Below are 19,634 nucleotides of genomic sequence, written 5' to 3'. Positions count from 1 at the left end.
CCTATGACCCCAAGAACACCATCCCCACCGTCAAACATGGAGGTGGAAACATTATGCTTTGGGGGTGTTTTTCTGCTAAGGGGACAGGACAACTTCACCGCATCAAAGGGACGATGGACGGGGCAATGTACCGTCAAATCTTAGGTGAGAACCTCCTTCCCTCAGCCAGGGCATTGAAAATGGGTCGTGGATGGGTATTCCAGCATGACAATGACCCAAAACACACGGCCAAGGCAACAAAGGAGTGGCTCAAGAAGAAGCACATTAAGGTCCTGGAGTGGACAGGCCAGTCTCCAGACCTTAATCCCATAGAAAATCTGTGGAGGGAGCTGAAGGTTTGAGTTGCCAAACGTCAGCCTCGAAACCTTAATGACTTGGAGAAGATCTGCAAAGAGGAGTGGAACAAAATCCCTCCTGAGATGTGTGCAAACCTGGTGGCCAACTACAAGAAACGTCTGACCTCTGTGATTGCCAACAAGGGTTTTGCCACCATGTACTAAGTCATGTTTTGCAGAGGGGTCAAATATTTATTTCCCTCATTAAAATGCTAATCAATTTATAACATTTTTGACATGCGTTTTTATGGATTTTTTTGTTGTTATTCTGTCTCTCACTGTTCAAATAAACCTACCATTAAAATTATAGACTGATCATGTCTTTGTCAGTGGGCAAACGTACAAAATCAGCAGGGGATCAAATACTTTTTTCCCTCACTGTATATTCAGAAGTCTACTTTTAACAATTTCCACTGAACATTTCACTAAAACACATTTACTTGAGGAACAGTGCAGATGCAAAGTTTGGTTACATAATGACAGTAAGATCTCCTTACGTTTTTTATGTCACCACATTTTCCAGAAACATATCTAGTCCGAATTAAGATTCAAAGACATCTACAGAAAGAATGGGGTGTCAGCTATGACATGACACTGAGTTAAAAAAATATATTTTGGTTATTGAACTACAGTATATGAAGTGGATCAACACCCGGTAGCAGAATGATGGTAACAGAATGACATCATGGGTCCTTGATTTGTACTATACAGAAATGAATAATTGTTAATGTCATTCTCTTCATGGTGATGTATCCTGAATAGGTACACAAAGGTAGAAAAATGTAATATCCTCCTTTGCATGTTTGGGTATTATTCTACACACTGGCTATTATTCTAATGAGCTCAGCCACCAAACAAGAACAAATAGAGCACAGTACAGTCCAGTAGATTACATTTTTCTGAAGATGGGAAATAAGTAAATACGTGTGGGATAGGCACATACTCAATACAGTGGTTTGCATGAAGGGAAAGATTTGTCCATATCTTGGCTAAGAATGTTCATATCAATTCATCGTGTTGCTTGTCTTCTGTAGTTTGGTCCTTTAGTTGGTTATGGCATTAAAGGTTTTTATGTTTGAGGAAAGTCAAGTGAGAGGATTTGGTGGTGCAACTCCAAAAGTGCTCTCTCTCTCTCTCTCAACACCTCTCTCTCTCTCTCTCTCTCGCTCTCTCAACACCTCTCTCTCTCTCTCTCTCTCTCTCTCTCCCTGCTCAGACGAAGCTGAGGTGTTGGTCCTCTGGCACTCCGTACTTGCCCTTGTGCTCCTCAAACAGCTGGCTGAGTTCTTCTGTGTAGAGCTGATGGAGGGTGTCCAGCTCCTCCACTGTGGGCTTCTCATTCTTCTCCACTCTGATCGGCTGTCCCACTGTGGAGAGGTCAAAGGGTATGCATGATGACATCACGTTCAAATATAGATTACAGTGGTAGTGCATAATGCGCAAAAATGTATTTGCTTTTTGGATATGATTTTTATTAAAGGTATTTGTTTAACATAATATGATGCCATTTTCAAGTGGGGATTGCCAAATAGATTTACACAGCCAGCCACTGTTGCTGAGAGGTTGCAGCAAACTGACGCAATCAAACTATCTAGCAAGTCAAATATGGCCGATGGGCAAATGTGTCCGTCTCTGTCGCTCTCTGCCAGATAGTTTACTGATATGAAACCTCTGCCAAAAACAACAATTGCCTTTGCAACATAGCTTGAGAAAAGGATAAATAAATTGGGCAGATATAGTGGACAGCTACTGATAACCATTCTGGCTTCAACTGGCAAGGCCCAACATTTCTAAAACGTTGCTTAGAGTTATCTAGTCTACTTAACTATGAAATTGGAACAATGTCCTAGGCAGTGAAGATGAGACAGTGACTCACCCACAGTGTTGATGGGCTTCCTGTAGGGCATGATACCAAAGCTGTACTGGAAGACGCCCCGCGCATGGAAGAGGGGCAGAGAGATACCCATGATGCTCTGCAGCTTGTCCTGAATCCAGCGGAGCCAGGTGCCTCGAGGGTTCTCCACCTGGTCAAACAGCTCGTTCTCTCCAAAGGAGAAGACTGGCACCAGATGAGCACTATGGAGGGAATGGGTGGAGGAGAGGAGACGAGGAGGGGAGCGGAGAGGAGAGGGGTGGAAGAGAGGTGAGGTGAGTTGAGACAGGAGTTTGGCCTTCAGTTTTGTTACGATCGTCTATGAGTTTGTAAGGTACAGTATATTTGTAGAATGCAGACCCATGCAGTTTCCATTTTATTACTAGGTGTTGAAGTTTGTCCTAAATGATTCCACTATTGATGAAATTCATAAGCAGTCATGTAAAACACGTGATTCGAGCAAGCTTTGTGTATCCCACAAAATAAGTTGTGAGCTACTGTAGCTGGACTTGCTGTGTAACCAGCAAAGTCAAGGGAAAACTGAATTGGGTAACACTGATGTCACTTGACTTGTCCCTCTGCATGTCATACAGTGCTTGCATGCGCCCAATATAAATTCTCAAAGGGCTTACACAAGTCACTATTTCAGGAAGCCGCCCACAAGTACACACTGTACATATTCATATCAAACTATGAAGCGATTGATTCAATTGAAGCCACTTGTGCAACCATGAGATAAGTTATGAGACAGATAATGAAATGTCCTCTGCCACCTCTGACCCTACCCATGTTCCATTGCCAGTTTGACGAAACCTTTCTTATTGGCCAAGAGAATGGTGAAAGCGCCAGGGCGTGCGTCCAGGGCCTCGGGGGCTCCTCCCACTGCTATGACAACGGCATTCCCACCTCCCTGTCGACGTAACAGATAGCTGGCACTCTCCTTGTCCGAGGGAATCAGACCTGGGAAACCCATTATACACACAGGTCAGGTGTTTGTAATAGTGGGGGGAAAGTTTGGTATACTATACTTCACTGTCGAACGATGATCAAACTCAAAGATGTTAATTTGCATCATGCTGGTTGTCCCCAATCAATCAGCTAATGAATACAATTGATTTATATTACATTCTTGTCTTTACAGTAACATACACTGAGTATCCCAAACATTCGGAACACCTTCCTAATATTGAGTTGCATCCCCCATTCACCCTCTGAATGGCACACATACAAAATCCATGTCTCAAGGCTTAAAAATCCTTCTTTAACCTGTCTCTTCCCCTTCATCTACACTGATTGAAGTGGATTTAACAAGTGACAGCCATAAGAGATGATAGCTTTTCACCTGGATTCACCTGGTCAGTCTATGTCATGGAAAGAGTTCTTAATGTTTTGTACCAAAGCTGTTCAGACCCTTCACTCAGTTCAGTGCATTCGGAAAGTATTCAGACCCCTTGACTTTTGCCACATTTTGTTGTGTTACAGCCTTATTCTAAAATTGATTAAATTGTTTTTTTCCCCTCATCAATCTACATACAATACCCCATAATGACAAAGCAAAAACAGGTTTTGAAATGTTTGCAAATGTATAAAGAATAAAACGCAAAAATAACATTTGCATAAGTATTCAGACTCTTTACTCAGTACTTTGTTGAAGCACCTTTGGCAGGGATTACAGCCTCAAGTCTTCTTGGGTATCATGCTACAAGCTTGGTACACCTGTATATGGGGAGTTTCTCCCATTCTTCTCTGCAGATCCTCTCAAGCTCTGTCAGGTTGGATGGGGTGTGTCGCTGCACAGCTATTTTCAGGTCTCTCCAGATGTTCGATCGGGTTCAAGTCTGGGCTCTGGCTGGGTCACTCAAGGACATTCAGAGACTTGTCCCGAAGCCACTCCTGCGTTGTCTTGGCTGTGTGCTTAGGGTCGTTATCCTGTTGGAAGGTGAACCTTCACCCCAGTCTGAGGTCCTGAGCACTCTGGAGCAGGTTTTCATCAAGGATCTCTCTGTACTTTGCTCCGTTCATCTTTCCCTTGATCCTGACTAGTCTCCCAGTCCCTGACGCTGAAAGACCTCCCCACAGCATGATGCTGCCACCACCATGCTTCACCGTAGGGATGGTGCCAGGTTTCCTCCAGACGTGACGCTTGGCATTCAGGTGTTTAATTTTGGTTTCATCAGACCAGAGAATATTGTTTCTCATGGTCTGAGAGTCTTTAGGTGCCTTTTGGCAGACTCCAAGCGGGCTGTCATGTGTATTTTACTGAGGAGTGGCTTCCGTCTGGCCACTCTACCATAAAGGCCTGATTGGTGGAATGCTGCAGAGATGGTTGTCCTTCTGGAAGGTTCTCCCATCTCCACAGAGGAACTCTGGAGCTCTGTCAGAGTGATCATCGGATTCTTGGTCACCTCCCTGACCAAGGCCCTTCTCTCCCGATTGTTCCGTTTGGCCGGACGGCCAGCTCTAGGAAGAGTCTTGGTGGTTCCAAACTTCTTCCATTTAAGAATGATGGAGGCCACTGTGTTCTTGGGGACCTTCAATGCTGCAGAAATGTTTTGGTACCCTCCCCCAGATATGTGCCTCGACACAATCCTGTCTCTGAGCTCTACAGACAATTCCCTCGACCTCATGCCTTGTTTTTGCTCTAACATGCACTGTCAACTGTGGGGACTTATATAGACAGGTGTGTGCCTTTCCAAATCATGTCCAATCAATTCAATTTACCACAGGTGGACTCCAATCAAGTTGTAGAAACATCTCAAGGATGATCAATGGAAACAGAATGCACCTGAGCTCAATTTCGAGTCTCATAGCAAAGGGTCTAAATACTTATGTAAATAAGGTATTTCTGTTTTTTATTTTTAATACATTTGCAGAAATTTATAGAAACCTGTTTTCACTTCGTCATTATGGGGTATTGTGTATAGATTGATGAGGATTTGTTTTTATTTAATCAATTTTAGAATAAGGCTGTAACGTAACAAAATGTGGAAAAGGTCAAGGGGTCTGAATTCTTTCCGAATGCACTGTATGTCACAAAGTGTTTCACAGTAACCCGGCCTTGACCTAACCCCAACCCCACTAACCTGCCATCATGATGTAGTCTCTGAAGAAGGGGGCTCTGAACCAGAGAGGCAGCATCAGCAGGAAGCTGTCAAGGCCAGGGAACAGTTTCCTGAAGCCTGTAGCGTACGTACAGAAGTTAATGAAGGCTCCAGCCACCAGCACCCCATGGGGATGGAAACCAAGGATGTAGTTCTTCCCGGGGTCCAAGTCTGCTGTCTTCACCAGCTGCAATACAACACACAGGGGATTCACTTGTGAATTCAATAGTCATAATAGTTATGTACTATACAGTAAACAGGGTGCAATCACATGAATTTCTAAATCTGAATCTTTGTGAGAGATTTTTGAAACATTTCAAAAATGTATTGAAAGCCATACTCTCTAGGAAGCCTATGAATTGACTTCCAGGTATTTGGCCTATATCTTTATGTCATGTGTATCTTCATCACATGTCACCTGTGTGAGTTCTAGCTGTTGTTTGCCTGCCTCCACAGGGGCTGTGAGAAGAGACTATCCTGCCTCTAACCAGTATCGACCGGTGTCTCCTGTCTCTTTGCACAGGCAGATTGGAGATAAACAGGAGGAAGGATCATGCCTGTTGTCTCCCTTGATAGGATGGTCACAGGTCACTGGATGGGGTCAAAGTTCCTTGTTAGTTAACCATGTGCTGGGAATGTTATGCGCATACATGTCAAAACCAAAGCTGCTAAAAACACTTTTTGAATCGACCTCAGTGTTTGAGACTAGCAGTTCAAGGCCAATGAACTCCAAGAATCCAGTCCCCACCTATTAGTTATAGGGCTACGCTAACCTCTCACTAGCAAAACAAGGGTAGTCATCGTAGTAAACACTAAGCACTAAGCAGGCATATGGTGGGATATATTGACTTAATGGATTGAGATGATTAATTCAAGGACGAAACACCAATTGTAAACAACCCGTTTGACCTTCTCTTGTTCCTTCTCTTGTTTGTCTGTAGTCCTCTGTCTAATCATGAGATTTTGCTGTTTCCAATAACAGATCACAGAATTAGTCAAGCTCTAAGACTAAATATACCAATAATATTTCTGATTCTGTTGTCTGGGGCCATGCAGTCCTCTGATGTCTGGAGGTACTTGGCTCACCCCAATATCTGGGCGTGGGGAATGCATGTTCGGAAGTGTACTGAATGTATATTGGGGAATGGAGCTTTATCAGAGTTTGGCCTATTGGTCAACAAAGATGTCTGTATGAGTGAGAATGGAGCTCTAGTCGTGGGTTGCCATAGAGCGAGAACACTGGCCAATTATTTAATGGCCACTCATTATTTTGGTCTGCGCTGGAGGCAGCCTCTCTTTTCAGGGTTAATCATTGGCTCCTGTTCCTCCATGTTTACAAACAAAAGGGGTGTCCACTCCTATGCCCGCTGATACAGTGAACACATTTTTCACAAAGTGTCCCGCTCATGCTTGATATACAGTAACCTATATCTAACTCTACTATTTGAACTCAGCAGAGGTTTTAGGCATGTTGTTGGATTTTGGCTTAGAGTTGGGTTCAAACAAGACGAAAAGTGTATATATTTCTACAAATTCAAAGTGATGAGAGGAGTCAGTGTCTATAAACTATAGTCAAATGTTTTCAGTTTGGAAGTTGGGGTGCAGGCGGAGACAGTGACGCTGTCATTAGGGATGGTAGTGGAGAACCAGACCTCAGTGAAACCGATGACACCCTCTGAAGGACACTGCTCTGTTCAGACTAACATTGACTCTTTATTCCAGCCTTAATAATGCATGAAGTCAGATGCTCTGTTGGCACTTAGGGGAAATTACATTCCAGGTTTGAAGAAGTAATCTTTGTTTGGTACTTGGTATCTGGTTGTGTTTAATGTACTGTATCTTTCCTTGAGAAATGAAGGAAAGTCCATATGAACTAATGATGATGTTGCTCGTTTACTGTAAATTCCCCATGTGGAATCGATCTGTGTAAATTCACCATGTGGCATTCAGAACCAATTCATGTTTTGCTTGAGGGAGAAATTACTCTCTCTAATACAGTTTTTCTCAGTGGTGTAGTAGAGGGTATACGCAAATATACACCATATACCCACTTATTTTTTCAGTGGGCATTGTGTATAGTCACTTCTTAATCCCCACAACGCATATCAAAGTAGTGTAGTGGAGATATACAAGGTTGATGGAACAGATCAGAATGTTTAGCTTAAAATGTTGATAAACTATTATTTCTTTACATTTTAGGCGCAGCAATGTGCACACGGCGGCAGGCCTACATGCAAATATTCCAAAAAGCAATTTGCGGGAAAACACCATTCATGGACAGAGATGTAAATATCATTAGAAATTTAGAATGAGGGGAGATCTAAAGATGTAACAACTATCATGGGTTGCTAATATGAATAGGATAATGCTAGACAATGAAAGAAAGTTGACAGAAAACCAATAGAACAAGAGAACGCATTCGAGGAAGTCTTTATAAAATAATTGCCTCCACGTTTCTATGGTAGGATTTTGTCTATAGGCTACTTTGAAGCAAGTTAAGACATGCCTCCTAATATAAAGAAAAACGTCCAGGTTTCAAACAATTAAGGAACAGGAAAAATATAGTGATGCTAATCCTAACCTTCTTCTGGTAGATGGAAAGGCTTTCCCAATAACCTTCTCAATTAAATGTTAACTAGCTACAAACTAGCCTATGCCTACCTGGCAGAATGATATCATGATTATTTGCATCAATCCAGTGGCCATTTGTTTTGCAAACTCCATCTTATGAAACACCACACTTGAATTAAAGGGTAACTACCCTCAAAAATCTAAATTTCTTAAATTTACCCCAGACCTCAAAAGTGGTCTCTGGATGTGGTTTAAGCATTGTTATGGACTTTGAACATCCAATTGTGTTGTTTTTCTATTAAAAAGGGTAACTTTAAGAGTGAAAACCTGAAACAATAAAAACTTAAATGTGCCTACTTGCACAGTACAGCTTGGGTTGGGACCGTTTGGGAAATGTTGGGCCAAATGTTAGTATCCCCACTTCTCCAGGAACCACTACACCACTGTTTTTTCTCAATCGGGTACAACCATTGTTTGGATCTGTGTTGAAACGTCTCTATAGCAAAACAGCAATGATCAAATGTTCAAATACATTTACAGAACTTCTGATCATTTTCTTGCCTTTGTACCTGAGTTGCATATCTTACACCCCCTTTTGCAAAACTTTAAATACAAATGTCATGAGTGAATACAAAATTCACTGTTAAGTGGTTTCTTCACAGAATATTAACACATTGTTTTCATTAGAAGAGAAATGTGTGCAATCATGTTGTTTCCAGCTGTCTGTAAATACTAGTGCACAAAAGTCTAAAATCATCCCATCAGTGTCATACCATGTACAATATAGGGAAAGATCTAGGCAATAATTTCTGTGATTTTTGTGGAATGAAGTTGGGTTACTTCTAAGTAACTTTGGGTTACTCCTAAGTCATCATCTCCAACATTGTTAACTTTGAAAATCGATAACATTGTTCCAAGAAATGATTGAACGTGATTGAGAAAAACTGTCAAACGTACAGGCGGTGTAAGGGCTATTTGACCAAGAAGGAGAGTGATGGAGTGCTGCATCAGATGACCTGGCCTCCACAATCACCCGACCTCAACCCAATTGAGATGGTTTGGGATGAGTTGGACCGCAGAGTGAAGGAAAAGCAGCCAACAAGTGCTCAGCATATGTGGGAACTCCTTCAAGGCTGTTGGAAAAGCATTCCAGGTGAAGCTGGTTGAGAGAATGCAAGAGTGTGCAAAGCTGTCATCAAGGCAAAGGGTGGCTACTTTGAAGAATCTCAAATATAAAATATATTTTGATTTGTTTAACACTTTTTTGGTTACTACATGATTCCATATGTGTTATTTCGTAGTTTTGATGTCTACACTATTATTCTACAATGTATAAAATAGTACAAATAAAGAAAAACCCTGGAATGAGTAGGTGTGTCCAAACTTTTGACTGGTACTGTATTTGCCTTAATACTGCTCTGTCTGTAGACTCTCTCTGTTGACTCAATTACCACATAAATACTACAGTTGACTATAGAATACAACAGTACTTACTGTAGAATTCTGTTATAAACTGTAGTCTACTATAGAATACTATACTACACACTGTAGTATCCTTCAATCATGTGTAGTACTTACTATAGAATTATGTAGTATATTGTAGGATACTATAGTAAATACTACAGTTTTATCTGCAAAAAAACACTTAGTAAATACTACAGTAATATCTGCAAAAACACTACAAAACACAAAACTTTTTTAACTATAGTAAATACTACAGTATTTAATTTGCATAGACCCTGCCCATTCCCCACCCCCATATCACAATTTGTGCCACCCATACAGTAAGTGAGAAACCTACATGCCAAGTATAGACTATATATTGTGTTCCCTACAAGTTATAGAAAAGAGCAGCAGCCCTGAACTAGCCGTTCAGACTGCAGTCCTACATACCTACAGGTGATGTAAAAAATTTGCTCTTTCAGTATTTCTCCAGTAGGTTTCCTGAAGAAGAAAGCCTCCACTTCTATGTCAAAGATAATAAAACAAAAACACTGTAGTAAATACTACAGTAATATCTGCAAAAACACTCTACAGTCTGCAAAACATTTTACAGTCTGCAAAAACACTACAGTAAATATTACAGTATACTACAATCCGCAAAAACACTACATTAATTACCGTAGTATGTACTATTTTCTTTTACTATAGTATTTATACTGAAGTTAACAGTAAATACTACAATATACTACAGTAAATCCTACAGTGAATACTACAGTAAAGTCTAAAAAACCACTACACTGAATACTACAGTAAAGTCAGCAATAACACTACAGTGAATACTATAGTATTTATACCATAGTATACAATAGTATTTTTGCATGTGTACTCAATACACACAGAACACTTTACACACTTACAGTAAAACATGTTGACTGTGTTCCCTAATCAGTTTGTTTTGATATTTCTGGATGTTATTTTCTGTTTTCAGAATACAGTATGGAACAATCAGCGACATTTGTCCCCTCTCAAAGGAGCAGAGTCTTGAGGTGGTGCCTTTACCTTGGGAAAACACTGGACACACTGGAAAGGTGATGGTAAGGACACGCACTGTGCTAAGTACAACAGTACAAGAGATAAGCATCCTATCAAGGAAGATATCAGACTGGCTGATAACAACAGATACAGTATAATTCATAACAAGTCTCTCGGTCTACTATCACTGTTTTTCCTATAATAACTTTTTTAGAAGAACTTAGCTAATATTCAATTTTCTGTACTATTTCATGTAACAGTAAAAGCAGATAATGATTTCTAGGTAATCTGAAAATACCAATTGTATCTTTGATTACAATGATCAATCAGAACAACAATCATGGATTTAACAATGACAAAGATAATTTATAATTACTCATGTGACCCTGTTGAAACGTTGAAATAGTTTATAGCAGATAACAAAGTTCTGCATAGCAACTGAAAGGAGAAATACAATGCTGAGCCATTTTGTTGTTGATGTTCACATGCTTATCAGTGCTTAATATATAATGACGCCGGAGAAGATGGCTGCCGTTTTACAGCCCTCTAACCAATTCTACTATTATGTGTGTTTTTTGGCGTTATTTGTAATTTATTCTGTACATAATGTTTCTGCCACCGTCTGTTATGACCAAAAAGAGCTTCTGGATATCAGGACAGCGATTACTCACCTCGTATTGGACGAAGATTTTTTCTTCAACGAGTCGGACGTGAAGGATATCCTACAGACACCCGATAAGGCCCAAATCCCCGTCATTCTCTTGAGAAAGAGACAGAGATATCAGGGACGTAGGTCGGGGTGCCTTGTAAGGATCCGACGGCGAGTGAGTAAACTGCCTCTTCCATGTCACGCCCTGACTCTGAGGACTTGTATTTATTGAGTCAGGGTGTGTATTTTCCGTGTTGTGTGTTGCTATGTTGTGTTTTCTATGTTTAGTTTCTAGATCGTTTAGATCTATGTTGGCCAGGGTGGCTCCCAATCAGAGGCAGTTGTAGCTCGTTGTCTCTGATTGGGGACCATACTTAGGTAGCCGGTTGGCACTAGTGGGTTGTGGGATCTTGTTCCGTGTGAGGTATGTTATTTGTCTACCTTGGACGTCACGTTTCGTTTGTTGTTTTGGTTGTGCGTTTATTCGTGAAATAAATATGAATGCATATCACGCTGCGCCTTGGTCCTTCTCGTTCATGAACGATCGTGACAGAAGATCCCACCATACCTGGACCAAGCAGTGTGCCGATGAGGAGCAGAGAGGATGGACTTGGGAGGAGATGAGAGAGAGGCTGGCAAGAAGGATGGAGGCCCTGATCACGGTGGAGAGACAAGCCCCCCCAAAAAAAATTGGGGGGCACACAGTGTGGACGACAAGGCAGCAGGAGGCTGCGATAGGGCGGTTCCGCTGGTTAGCAGAGGAGGCCACCAGATTAGGGGGGCCATTGGTTCAGAGGGAGCAGAAGGAAAGTGTAGAGGCACGGCGAGAGGAGCTGGTTAGGCAGCAGAAGGAGCGGGGGTTAATGAAGGAACCCAGTCCCGCTCCTCGCACCAATCAAGTGGTGCGTGTCGCCAGTCCGGTCCGGCCCGTTCCTGCTCCCCGCACTAAGCCAGTGGTACGTGTTCCCAATACGGTTCGGCCCGTTCCTGTTCCTCGCATCAAGCCTGTGGTGCGCGTCGCCAGCCCAGTCCGGCCTGTTCCTGTCCCTCGCACCAAACTAGTGGTGCGCGTCGCCAGCCCGGCCCGGCCTGCTCTTGACCCTCGCACCAAGCCAGTGGTGCGCGTCGCCAGCCCGGCCCGGCCTGTTCCTGCCCCTCGCACCAAGCCAGTGGTGCGCGTCGCCAGCCCGGCCCGGCCCGTTCCTGCTCCCCGCACCAAGCCAGTGGTGCGTGTTCCCAGACCGGCCCGGCCCGTTCCTGCTCCCCGCACCAAGCCAGTGGTGCGTGTTCCCAGTCCGGCCCGGCCCGTTCCTGCTCCCCGCACCAACCCAGTGGTGCGCGTCGTCAGCCCAGTCCGGCCCGTGCCTGCTCCCCGCACCAAGCCAGTGGTGCGCGTCGCCAGTCCGGTACGGCCCATTCCTGCTCCCCGCACCAAGCCAGGGGCCCGCGTCGTCAGCCCAGTCCGGCCCGTGCCTGTTCCACCGGTGCCTGGTCCGGCACCGGTCAGCTGCTCCACTCCGGAGCCAGAGCAATCCGCTCCACCGGGGTTGGTACTTCGTGGGAGGAAGGAGAGGGGAAGCAGAGCGCCGAGGTCAAGACCAGACCAGGGGCGCAACGGGGAGGTGGAGAGTAAGTGGTGGTCACACCCGGCCCCTACCCTGTTATGTTTATGTGGCGCGGTCGGAGTCCGCACCTTTGGGGGGGGGGGGGGGGGGGGGGGGGGGTACTGTTACGCTCTGACTCTGAGGACTTGTATTTGTTGAGTCAGGGTGTGTATTTTCCGTGTTGTGTGTTGCTATGTTGTGTTTTCTATGTTTAGTTTCTAGATCGTTTAGATCTATGTTGGCCAGGGTGGTTCCCAATCAGAGGCAGTTGTAGCTCGTTGTCTCTGATTGGGGACCATACTTAGGTAGCCGGTTGGCACTAGTGGGTTGTGGGATCTTGTTCCGTGTGAGGTATGTTATTTGTCTACCTTGGACGTCACGTTTCGTTTGTTGTTTTGGTTGTGCGTTTATTCATGAAATAAATATGAATGCATATCACGCTGCGCCTTGGTCCTTCTCATTCATGAACGATCGTGACATTCCATCAATCCTATTAGCCAATGTTCAATCATTTGAAAATAAGGTAGATGACCTAAGATTACGGTTATCCTACCAACGGGACATTAAAAACTGTAATATCTTATGTTTCACCGAGTCGTGGCTGAACGACAACATTGATAACATACAGCTGGCGGGATATACGCTACATCGTCAGGATAGAACGGCTGACTCCGGTAAGACAAGGGGTGGCGGTCTGTGTATATTTGTAAACAATAGCTGGTGCAAAAAATCTAATACTAAGGAAGTCTCAAGGTTTTGCTCGCCTGAGGTAGAGTATCTCATGATAAGCTGTAGACCACACTATTTACCAAGATAGTTTTCTTCTATATTTTTCGTAGCTGTCTATATACCACCACAAACCAATGCTGGCACTAAGACTGCACTTAATGAGCTGCATAAGGCCATAAGTAAACAGGAAAACGCTAATCCAGAGGCAGCACACCTAGTGGCCGGGGACTTTAATGCAGGGAAACTTAAATCCGTTCTACCTCATTTCTACCAGCATATTAAATGTGCAACCAGAGGGAAAAAACTCTAGACCACCTTTACGCCACACACAGAGACGCATACAAAGCTCTCCCTCGCCCTCCATTTGGCAAATCTGACCATAACTCTATCCTCCTGATTCTTGCTTATAAGCTAAAACTAAAGCAGGAAGCACCAGTGACTCGGTTAATAAAAAAGTGGTCAGATGACGCAGATGCTAAGCTACATGACTGTTTTGCTAGCACAGACTGGAATATGTTCCGGGATTCTTCAGATAGCATTGAGGAGTACGCCACATCAGTCACTGGCTTCATCAATAAGTGCGTCGATGACGTCGTCCCCACAGTGACCGTACGTACATACCCCAACCAGAAGCCATGGATTACAGGCAACATCCGCACTGAGCTAAACGCTAGAGCTGCCGCTTTCAAGGAGCAGGTCTCTAACCCGGACGCTTATAAGAAATCCCGCTATGCCCTCCGACGAACCATCAAACAGGCAAAGAGTCAATACAGGACTAAGATTGAATCGTACTACACCGGCTCTGACGCTCGTCGGATGTGGCAGGGCTTGAAAACTATTACAGACTACAAAGGGAAGCACAGCCGCGAGCTGCCCAGTGACACAAGCCTACCAGACGAGCTAAATCACTTCTATGCTCGCTTCGAGGCAAGCAACACTGAAGCATGCATGAGAGCACCAGCTGTAATATCTTATGTTTCAACCTGTTCCACTATGTGATCACGCTCTCCGTAGCAGATGTGAATAAGACTTTTAAGCAGGTCAACATTCACAAGGCCACAGGACCAGACGGATTACCAGGACGTGTACTCCGAGCATGTGCTGACCAACTGGCAAGTGTCTTCACTGACAACACTTTCAACATGCCCCTGACTGAGTCTGTAATACCAACATGTTCCAAGTAGACCACCATAGTCCCTGTGCCCAAGGACACTAAGATAACCTGCCTAAATGACTACCGACCCGTAGCACTCACGTCTGTAGCCATGAAGTGCTTTGAAAGGCTGGTCATGGCTCACATCAACACCATTATCCCAGAAACCCTAGATCCACTCCAATTTGCATACCGGCCCAACAGATCCACAGATGATGCAATCTCTATTGCACTCCACACTGCCCTTTCCCACCTGGACAAGAGGAACACCTACGTGAGAATGCTATTCATTGACTACAGCTCAGCGTTCAACACCATAGTGCCCTCAAAGCTCATCACTAAGCTAAGGATCCTGGGACTAAACACTTCCCTCTGCAACTGGATCCTGGACTTCCTGATGGGCCGCCCCCAGGTGGTAAGGGTAGGTAACAACACATCTGCCACGCTGATCCTCAACACGGGGGCCCCTCAGGGGTGCGTGCTCAGTCCCCTCCTGTACTCACTGTTCACCCATGACTGCATGGCCAGGCACGACTCCAACACCATTAAGTTTGCCGACGACACAACAGTGGTAGGCCTGATCACCGACAACAATGAGACAGCCTATAGGGAGGAGGTCAGAGACCTGGCCGTGTGGTGCCAGGATAACAACCTCTCCCTCAACGTGATCAAGACAAAGGAGATGATTGTGGACTACAGGAAAAAAAAGAGGACTGAGCACGTCCCCATTCTCATCGACGGGGCTGTAGTGGAACAGGTTGAAAGCTTCAAGTACCTTGGTGTCCACATCACCAACAAACTATCATGGTCCAAACACACCAAGACAGTCGTGAAGAGGGCATGACAAAGTCTATTCCCCCTCAGGAGACTGAAAACATTTGGCATGGGTCCTCAGATCCTCAAAAAGTTATACAGCTGCACCATTGAGAGCATCCTGACTGGTTGCATCACCGCCTGGTATGGCAACTGCTCGGCCTCTGACCGCAAGGCACTACAGAGGGTAGTGCGTACGGCCCAGTACATCACTGGGGCCAAGCTTCCTGCCATCCAGGACCTCTATACCAGGCGGTGTCAGAGGAAGGCCCTCAAAATTGTCAAAGAATCCAGCTACCCTAGTCATAGACTGTTCTCTCTGCTACCGCACGGCAAGCGGTACCGGAGCGCCAAGTCTAGGTCCAAAAGGCTTCTCAACAGCTTCTACCCCCAAGCCATAAGACTCCTGAACAGCTAATCATGGCTACCCGGACAATTTGCACTGCCCCCCCACCCCCACCCCGTCCCCCTTTTTTACTCTGCTGCTACTCTGTTAATTATTTATGCATAGTCACTTTAACTCTACCCACATGTACACCTTAATTACCTCGACTAGCCGGTTCCCCCGCACATTTACTCTGCACCGGTACCCCCCTGTATATAGCCTCCCTACTGTTATTTTATTTTACTGCTGCTCTTTAGTTATTTGCTTTAATTTTTTTTGCTTAACACTTTTTTTATTTGTTTTACTTTGCATTGTTGGTTAAGGGCTTGTAAGTAAGCATTTCACAGTAATGTCTACACCTGTTTTATTCGGCGCATGTGGCAAATAAAATGTGATTTGATTTGATTTGATTAACAGTACAGAACAAAGTGTAAATTCTGACAAAGGGCAAGAGCGTAGACCCATCTCAGCGTAAGGATATTATCTTACCTTATCTTATTATCACACCGTTAGTATGATGTTGAGAGACTGAGTTCATAGGATAAGACCATTGATGATCAAATTCCAATTTACATCTCTCAGCTGAACTCGTGTCTCTCTACACACAATCCCTATTTCACCACTAGATGGCGGCATCAACCAGCAACAGTTGTGGAAAGGCTCCCTCGTGTCAAAAAACATGCACAGACCTGGCCCCTGCTCTTTTAATGATAAGCCCCCCAAATCATACAGTCACAAACACTCATATGTTTTTTTTTGCCATCACTCCTAAACTGAGACCTGACAAAGAATGAGATCTGACTGCTAATGAGCCAATTACAGTGGGATCAGAATGGGCGGCAGGAGGATGTGGTCGTCATGCGGAGGGAGCATACATAACTCCACACATTGAGAGAGCTCATTCTAGAATTGGCATTATCAGTGGTGCTGTCTGGCTGGGCCCTGCATGCTCTTGTATAGAGATAAGGCCTGAGGAGCCACTGCCAGATCGCTGCAATCATCCTCTGCAGAGGGCTTCAGCCTCCAGTCCAAATAACACAGGAGGGATTTGAGATGAGGAGGATAGAGTTTACTGGTAGCAAAAGATGTTGGAGATACTGCCTGACCTCTACCAAAGGTTGAGTAAAGGTCTTTGCCATCTCCATAGTATATGCACTCCCACAGAGTATGTCTGAGAATTGTCTGTGTTTATATGAAACATGTATTCTCCATTGAACATTCAAAAAAGGGCTACACTACAGTTCTGACTCTAAGTATAGTCATCATCAGCTTGCAGTAAAATCAGCAAAGTCATCCCACCTTGACAGGGAAGTAGTCCCTCATGTAGTCCCAGACACGTAGGTGGCACAGGAAGTGGAACCTGCGGCCCCCCTTAGACGGCGTTTCCCAGTCGAGGAAAAACCAAATGGCATACAGCACGCTGATCAGCCAGAACCGCGTGAACATCAACACAAAGAACATCATGATGCAGCATGGAGCTGGAGGAAGACGACCAAAACAGACAGACACACACACACATGCACACACACACACACACAGACAGATAGACAGACAGATACACAAACAGACACACATAAACAGATACACATTAGTCAACTGGGAATATTAGTCTTAAAATCAATTTCACAGAAATCAAATACATGTATTTGTTTTCTAGGTGATTTGGTTGTTTATATGAGAAAAACAGTGGAAGAGCGGCAGTCTATAACTTGGGGAGACTTGAGGTTGATAGGGCAGCTTTATGATGTGATGGGCACTGCACTATTAGGTTGCAACTCTTAACCTGCTGACGTACTGAACAGCAGCGAGCAGGAGAGGGACAGGGATAGAGAGAGAGAGACGGGAGAGAGAATAAGGTAGGGAGGGATAGAGAGAGAGAGAGACCTTCTAAGCAAACCAAGAATTGTACTACAACTCAAGCCATGAGTTTTCCTGACCACGTGACCTGAACAGATTGACCAATAACTAGGACCCAGAGTTCTTCTTGATCAGGTCATTTGGTGGTCTTGAAAAACTAATACCAGGCAGTGAGTTCCCTCTTGTCCACTAGGTACCACTGATGCACAGTAACCAATCCATCTATGGGAGAATAAAAAGTGTGGCAGGCCTAACGGACAAATCTATTGTGACACACACTGGCATGAAATCATGCACTGAAGACCATGGAGGTCTCTCCACTGTCCAACACATGTTAAGTAAGAGTTAGTAAAGTTACTTAAGGCAGTGGCTTCTGTATGAATATATTACTGTACGCACTTGCCTTGGTCCGTTTCAGGCACAACTCCATGGGCACATGGAAGTCAGCCAGCAGTTAGCCTGCCTGGCAACTCTCATAGAATTCCATTTCAGCTTCTCCACACTGAGCAACCCATTAAACAAACAGAACTGGACACAAGGCTCCCCACTTGTTACGCAAGGAGGAAGAAAGGCTAACTAACACTACTGCACAGCACAAACACACATAGACTGCCCAGAACAAACAGAGCAGAGCAGAGCAGAGGCAGACAGACACTCACCGAGGCCCAGAAAAGAGAAGACCCACTGCAGCACTGAGGCCATCTGCAGTCTCCTGGTTAGGGGCAGGTCAGTAGGGGCAAACTGGATCTTCATGGTGAGGAACTGGAGAGAGCTGAGAGCTAGGCAGTGCAGGCAGATGGGAGGCTAATGTCTTGGACTAGGACACCCAGGAGAGGAATGAGCAAAGTAGGTCCAAAGTCTGCCTCTCTCCCTCTCTTTCTTTACAGTCGTCCTATCATCTTATCTCTGCAATCCTTTTAATGCATGGGTTAATTACTCAACCCATATCTATAGCTTCAAGAACTTTGACCTTGCTGGTACTGAGCAACTTGAAATGCCCTTCACGTTGAACAATAAACAACAAAGTAAAGTTATTGTACAGTGAGCTGTCAGCAACAATAGTGTGAACTGAGCCAGTGTATTTATAGATACTGCATACTTTGAGAGCCTGTAGCCAATCAATATCCATATTAGTTTTCCATTAAGTGTGTTTTCTTCTTGTGGTTGAACCTCTTGATCTTTTTATATTCTGCTGTTCACCAATCAGTGCTCAGTCCCAATACATTTTATCCAGGTGTTTATAGAAGGGCTTTGAGCAGTTGATTCACACTAGATGTGATCTACATTTTAGTCATTTAGCAGACGCTCTTATCCAGAGCAACTTACAGGAGCAATTAGGGTTAAGGGCACATCAACAGATTTTTCTCAAGGGCACATCAACAGATTTTTCACTTAGTCTGGGCAGGGATTCAAACCAGCAACTTTTCGGTTACTGGCCCAACGCTCTTAACCGCTAGGCTACCTGCCGCCCTAAAGTGAGATTAGCCCTGTTCTATCAATCTTTCTTTTAGGTGGTTTATATGATTCATTATTGATTGTGACTTTTCCATTTTCACATCATATTGATTATTTGGGGGCTATCTGTTACGCCATAAACATATGAAAATCTGACATAATGTATATCATAACCTTGAGGGAATATATTTGATGTCACTGATAACTAGTCCTGTGAATAGCATTCCTTATTTGTATGCTCTCACCAGCAATTTGGTACAAATAACCCACTGGGCACACCACGTCATTTCAACATGGATAATTGGTTAATAGTTGGTTGAGACGTTGATCAATGAGATTACAATCAATATTCACCCGCAAAAAAAACAGCCAAAAGTTAGTTGAATTTCCAACGTGTTATCATTATGCTTTCAACCATCTAAAAGTACAACCAAATTCCAATGGAAAAACATTGTCTGATTTTTGGTTTAGTTGTCACCCAAATGTCTATCCCTGCGCTTTCAACCATTTAAAAGCACAGCAACGTTCAAATGGAAATACAATGTCAGATGTTTTGTTTATTTATACAACAGATTAATATGTTATCACTGTACTTCACCAAATAGCACAACCATATGACCTGGATTGCAGTTGA

General features: G+C 44.0%; 1 protein-coding gene across 1 annotated transcript; it reads right to left on the bottom strand.

The window, feature by feature from the left end:
• Positions 1 to 687: 687 nt before the first annotated feature.
• LOC311136464 (2-acylglycerol O-acyltransferase 2-A-like) lies at positions 688 to 18,298 on the bottom strand (the record flags this gene model as incomplete). Its single annotated transcript, XM_084170600.1, has 6 exons — positions 688 to 1,702; positions 2,212 to 2,411; positions 2,994 to 3,168; positions 5,292 to 5,496; positions 16,988 to 17,166; positions 18,205 to 18,298. 6 exons carry the CDS (start codon positions 18,296 to 18,298, stop codon positions 1,548 to 1,550), a joined length of 1,008 nt encoding a protein of 335 aa, XP_084026726.1. The 3' UTR covers positions 688 to 1,547.
• Between the last annotated feature and the right edge of the window lie 1,336 nt (positions 18,299 to 19,634).

The sequence above is a fragment of the Coregonus lavaretus genome, assembly GCF_964263955.1.
Source record: "Coregonus lavaretus genome assembly, chromosome: 10".
Lineage (NCBI taxonomy): Eukaryota > Metazoa > Chordata > Actinopteri > Salmoniformes > Salmonidae > Coregonus > Coregonus lavaretus.
Note: the sequence above shows the minus strand (reverse complement) of the source record. Positions and strands in the feature narration are given on the sequence as shown.